Raw genomic sequence first — 6,417 nt, 5'->3', positions numbered from 1 at the left:
TAAGGAAAAAAAAATGTAACTTTGTAGTGACTTAACGTGATAAACTGGGTATTCCGTACTCTTTTTTTTTTTTTTAAAATCGGCAAACAAATAAATTATCATTGATAGGTTACAAGGTGGGGTTATGATATATTTATAGCACACTAATCATTCATTTGATAGGAGAGAAAGTAGGAGGAAAGAAAATAAAAAAAAAAAAACATTTTCTGTTTGATTGAAAATGGAAGGAAAATAGAAGAATAACTTGATTTCTTGAAACAGATCGAATTTTTTTTATTTTCTTTCCAATTCAAATTTTAAAATTTTCTTTCCTTACTTATTTTCCTTCCATCTAACCAAAGGACCATAAGTATAAATATTAGATGGTCTTGCTAATGCGTCCCATTAGGATATTATTAAAGAATTAAAAAAATATTATATAAATTATAAAAAAATATAAAATAGATCACAGACATAACTTTTTGTTTTCTAATAAAAATATTTTTATTTTAAATTTTTTAATCAATATCCTTATGACATTGATTAGTATTTATCATATCAGATAAAACAAAAGGACTTAAAACAACCAAACATGGGCCAACACAATTAAACCCCTTACCCCTATGAAAAGTGAAAACCATCCCTCCCGACATAAAATATCCCCACAAGACAGAGTCAAAAGAACCTAACAGCACACTGAGCACAGGCACGGGATATTTCGTCCTAATAATAATATGATACTAAACCATTAGTTTGCTTATACATTGTAGTTATTTTGGAGGAGTTGCATGTCCACTGACATTTAAAAATGAGGAATACAACGGGAGCTTACCTAATTTGACCTTGAAGCCACAATCATGGACAAAGGTTGAGCTTGCCTGGAAATTTTTGGATGAATTAGATCATATATTAATCGATGACATTGATTTCATTTGTTGCAGCTAATTCTTTTACAGCTTTCTTTTTATTCAAATTTTAAGCTTTTTTGCTTAAAGTTTGATGATGGTCAGGTAAGTAGCATTATATTTTTGGATCTGCCTGTGCGATTACTGGCTTTTCTTATCTCAAAACAAAACGTGCTTGTTCCCAATGCTCATCAATTTATTAGGAAGGTACACCCATCTTAATTTTCATTGCCTTAATTTGCTTTTTCATTTTTCTAATTTAGATTAAGTGTGGTTTTAGTTTCTTTATTTTTTGAAATTTAATAAATTTGGCCCCTCTGTTTTTTTTAAACTTAAAAATGTTTACAAATTAAATCTATTAAATTGTTTTGATCAAAACTCATTACACAAAATATCTAATTTCAACTAAATATAAAAAAATTCAAAATTTTCCTTCGTCAAATCTTAATTTCACATCTAATAAATATTATCAACTTATTTCTTACTTTTATACTTCTAAAATTATTTCCACTGAAGAAAAAAGTACACAGAAGACCAAATTTACTAAATTTTAAAAATAAAAAAAACTCAATTGACACAAAACAAAATCGCATATAGACTAAACTAAAAAAAAAAAAGGTGCAATCAAATTCTTTTAATTGAAATAACCTTTCAGTTTAGAAAATGTAACTCCAGAATAACTAGAATAAGTTGTAACAGTCATGTTGAAATCTGTGCAGTGGCTAATTGATCGTCCGGAATTTCTCTCAAATGAAGTGTACATTGCTGGTGACTCATACTGCCGCATTCCTGTCCTAGTTATTGTTAAAGAAATTTCAATTCAAACGGTATCACACTCACAAAAGGGTCAAATTGTACGCCAAAATTGAAACTAAGCTTAAATAGCAACATCATTGTATTTCAATATGTTAGTGTTAGTATGGATTTCACTATTTTGCCCAATTTTCCTTACCCGCAGGAAACGAAGGTGGTATCCAACCATGGATAAATATCCAGGTTTGTGCATTTATTAACGAAGCAGGTTTTTGAGTGCATTATTTACTTTGAATAGTTTCCATAATGATTTCCTCTATAAATGAACGGGTATAAAATAAAATTATGCTTTTTATTAATTAAGCAGATTGATTAGGAACCATTCTTTTTACAGGGATACCTGCTGGGAAATCCCATAACATCAGCTGAAAAAAACTATGAAATACCATTTAATCAGGGCATGACAATAATTTCAGACGAACTCTACGAGGTGATTTTGCCTTTACGAATTAGTAATGGCAATTGTTCTTTGTTTACTTATTTATTTATTAAATTCCAAAAGGTGAAATACTAACAAGTTCGAATAATTTACCGAGTGAACAGTCACTGCAAAAGAATTGTAGAGGAGAGTATCACAACATAGACCCAAGAAACGCGTTATGTGTAAGAGACATGCAATCGTATGAGTAGGTAAGCCATATGTAACCATTTCATTTCTTCCTGTCACTTTTCTTCTTCTTTTTTTTGGTTTAATTACTAGTTTGCTTTTTACACGTACATAATTTTTATGTTTTAGCTAGCCTCTATATATAAAAATTACTCATTTTAGTCCTTTTAATTAGATATACTATTTAACTCATTTTAGATTTTATACATATTTTTAAATCATTTTAGATACAATTTTGGATAATAAAGAATAAAATGATTAAAAAGTATATGTATAAAACTAAAACAAATAGTTTTTAAGTGTAGGACTAAAACGTCAAGACTGTGCAGTTACAGGGACGAAATAAGTAATCAATATTTTTTTTCTTGTTCTTGAAACAAAACGTGATGAATATTGAAAGTGGTCTTGTTCTCATAATTAAATAGATTGGGATAGTCACAGTCACAATTACAAGCTGGTAACTCACTCATTCCTTGCACTACCTCAGTCTATTTCAGGACTTGAAATTGGACATGTTTTGGAACCCTATTGCGATGAGTCTGAACCGCGTAATGATATGGAAGTCACTTGGAGAAGGTCTCTTGCTCATAAAACCTCAGCGTTTTTCAGTCCTCGTCTCACATTGCCACCCTTATAATGTCGGGTAAATATTCATACCTACCAAGTTATATATGAGTGTGCAGGAACTAGCTAGATTCTACAACTATGAGCAATCCCTGATTAAGTATAGATACAATAAGGAAAATACTATACATACACCCAACTTTTGCCGATCTAAAAAAAAATACACCCAACTTTTTTTTCGCTTTACTTCCACTCCAAAAAAAATTCTTATCTTTTTTACTTTCTCATCACATTATTTGCCATATTTATCACTTTCTTTATCTTCTTTTTTTCCTGTCTATTTCTTCCTTTCACCATACACACCAAAATTGAAATTTACGAGTATCATTACTCATACAATAAAATGCCTTCAGTAATGTATCTATGAGTAAACTAGTTTAAAAATAATTCTGTTTCACCATCTTTTTATAGTAGTTGGAAATAATAACTTCTTAAGAAAAAAAACTTTAAAAAAGATCATGCCAATTGCCAATACTTCAAATGATCATCTAATATTTAGCAATTTTTATTACTGAATATTTGTGCATGAACCAACGATCGAAGTTGATAAATATCCTTAGGTTTCAGAATTGATCATGCATTTGGTAATCCATATCTATTTTAAAATATCTTATTTTCTTATATTTCCATCTGCAGTCTCATGCATGTGTCATCTTTACCTATTGGGCCAATGATGATAATGTTAGCAAAGCATTGCATATTCGGAAGGTATATTTATCAGCGTAATTTTCTTTAAAGTGTTACTGTTAGCTGAACAGCAACTACTGAATAAACTATCTGACTGTATGTGCTCCAGGGAAGTATAGGGAAATGGACGCGCTGTAACGATGACTTAAAATCTAAGTTTAATTCCGATATCCCTAGCAGCTTCCAATATCACGTAAATCTCAGCGGAAAAGGTTATCGTTCATTAATATATATATATATATATATATATATATATATATATATATATATATATATATAGGTCAAGATTTTTATGTATATTTCTACAATGTATCTGATTCTGATTCATTGTACTGGCCAAGCGGCTGGATTTTTATAAAGGGAGGGCATTTAACTAAATTTTGTTAACAAGCAATGATTTTTGAACATCCTATTTTCTTTTATCACTTAATTAACACTCGTCATCCCCCCTAGCATTTTAAGTGTTAATATATATATATATATATATATATATATATATATATATATATATATATATATATATATATATTTTAACAGTGGGGATCATGACATGGTAGTTCCATTCTTGGCTACTTAAGCGTGGATAAGATCTTTAAACTATTCCATCGTGTCTGACTGGAGGCAGTGGTATTACAATGACCAAGTAGCATGGTATGCCCAACTGGAAAGTGATACAAGACCATGGTTTTGTTTAGATAAACTTTTTCACCCCTATTTATAAGAGAATAAAATAAAAAAGGTTTAATTACCCATTTAATTATTATAGTTTCCAAATTTATCTATTTTAATCCTTATAGTTAATAATTTGATGACGTTAAACAATTTTAACTGTGGGGATTTATCGGAAATTAAATAGTAAATTACAGAAACTAAAAAAACCACTTATTAACTATAGGGACTAAATGATTAATTAAACCTAAAAAAATAAAAAAAATTAAACTTTCATAGAAGATAAAATCAACTTATGCATTTAAATTTTATAGAATTTTTTTTTATTTAATTTCTTTAAAAGTTAAGATACATAAGTTGTAAAAGAACTCAATACATTTATTTTATTATTTTCTTCTCTTATATCTGTTTATGAAAAAATTTATCCAAACATGTCTTTGAATTATCTGAAAAGCTAGACTAACCTCACTTTGTTTACTATATTACTGATAGATATACAAGGACTTACTCAAATCGGATGACATTTGCAACTGTGGAGGTAAGTTCTGTTCTACTATTTCACCTGTATAATTAATTTCACCTATGTTATTGAGGGGTTTACTTGCAGGGTGGAGGACATACAGCTCCCGAGTACAAACCTGAAGAATGTTTAGCCATGTTCAGTTAATGGATATCTGATAGGCCACTCTAGACATACCCGACTGAGTCAATGTGATACAATGATACGGGTCAATTGATTTATCACAATGTCATATAAGAGCAACTAGCAAGTTTACTGGCCAGTTTGTATTAATGTGTATTTCTCTCATTATAACAGGAAAGGCCTAGGGTACGACATATAAAGTATAGGGATAAGAATAGAGTTTATCAATAATCAATTATAAATATTTTTAGTATATTATAAATGGTTTTTAGTGCTTTTAAAGTTAGTTAGCAATAGAGGCTAACATGCCACTAAATCATCTCAAATTCCATAATTACATCTGGTCTGTTGAGATAATTAGGGGTGTTCAAAATAAAATTAAATTGTTTGTAAACCGTCAAATCGATCAAAAAAATTTAAAAATCTAAAAAATCATATATTTTTTGTGATTTAGTTCAATTTTTGGATCTTTATATAAAAAATTGAACATAAACCACATATTATAATCATATTGATTTTTATTGTGATAATTAATAATAAGTATTAAATAATTTATTATTTTCTTTTACTTTATAATCAAGATGAATATTTTACTTTTTATATGTTAAAAAGAATGTACTTTATTTATAAAATAATATTAAATATCAAGTGAAGCACAAATTAATATTATATTATGATAATATTATTTTATAGTAATGTTAAATAAAAGTGAAAATAATAATTTTTAATTAAAATATGTTAAACAAAATTTAATAAAAAAAGGATAAGACTGCGTACAATATCTCTCCCTCATACCTTCGTATAACGAAGAGTCTCTGGGCAATGGGTACGAAGTTTTATGACTATCCAAGAATTAAATCGAACCGCATCACGAATATCCTTAGGGATAATGCCGAGATTACCCAAGGTGGAATAACGGTTAAAACATCAAAACCATAGATCTTAAAAGGAAGGACATTTAAAATGATAAACTGGCACAGCTTGTGACTGCTATGACATCCGTTAGCCATGAAGCACTCAACTACGACAATATTAATAAAGGTTTTATAAAATGCTTGCTAGTTGTTAATCCTACCAAGTTGTGTTTTTGATAAGCTGTTTAGCAAGTTGGTTCGAGCCACAGTTTAATATGCCATACAATCATCCCTAATCATATCAGGCATCTAGTCTAGGATTAAAAGCTAAAGATATTAACGGTGGAATACACTGTTAAACTTCAAAAGCGTTGATATTCAAGAAAGAAACATTTTCACGATGAGAAACAGGAGTCCTGTTTTGATAAATTTATCATCAAGAATGATTATAGACCAAAGTCGTGAAGGGTAAAACTGACTGTTTACTCATTGGCATACCTATGTAGGATTGAACGGGTGCATGACTTTCTGAAAAATGTAAGTCTATATCTAGTGTTATCCTTACTCATCGCTATTGCATTTTTATTGTTTCAAAATTAAAATTTGAATGAATTATCTCGAAACAAAAATAAATAA

At 29.1% G+C, this 6,417-nt stretch overlaps 1 protein-coding gene across 8 annotated transcripts; it reads left to right on the top strand.

Annotated features, from left to right (window-relative positions):
* The first annotated feature begins 637 nt into the window (after window positions 1-637).
* Window positions 638-5,223, top strand: LOC100782963 (uncharacterized). Of its 8 annotated transcripts, none has more exons than XR_005891083.1 (11): window positions 638-846; window positions 960-1,091; window positions 1,604-1,738; window positions 1,843-1,880; window positions 2,032-2,127; window positions 2,241-2,327; window positions 2,792-2,947; window positions 3,565-3,636; window positions 3,725-3,827; window positions 4,777-4,822; window positions 4,892-5,223. XR_005891083.1 is itself a non-coding variant. In XM_006578000.3 (9 exons), exons 5-9 carry the CDS (start codon window positions 2,320-2,322, stop codon window positions 4,949-4,951), a joined length of 342 nt encoding a protein of 113 aa, XP_006578063.1. In that variant the 5' UTR covers window positions 639-1,091; window positions 1,604-1,711; window positions 1,843-1,880; window positions 2,032-2,127; window positions 2,241-2,319; the 3' UTR covers window positions 4,952-5,222. The 8 variants fall into 8 exon arrangements, 4 of the variants coding, with proteins under 4 accessions (XP_006578063.1, XP_014629951.1, XP_040870739.1 ...); XR_001387785.3 differs by having other exon boundaries at window positions 936-1,091; XR_001387787.3 differs by having other exon boundaries at window positions 638-1,091; window positions 3,725-3,808.
* The last annotated feature ends 1,194 nt before the right edge of the window (window positions 5,224-6,417 follow it).

This window comes from Glycine max, chromosome 4 (genome assembly GCF_000004515.6).
Source record: "Glycine max cultivar Williams 82 chromosome 4, Glycine_max_v4.0, whole genome shotgun sequence".
NCBI classification, from domain to species: Eukaryota; Viridiplantae; Streptophyta; class Magnoliopsida; order Fabales; family Fabaceae; genus Glycine; species Glycine max.
This window is presented reverse-complemented; position numbering and strand designations above follow the sequence as displayed.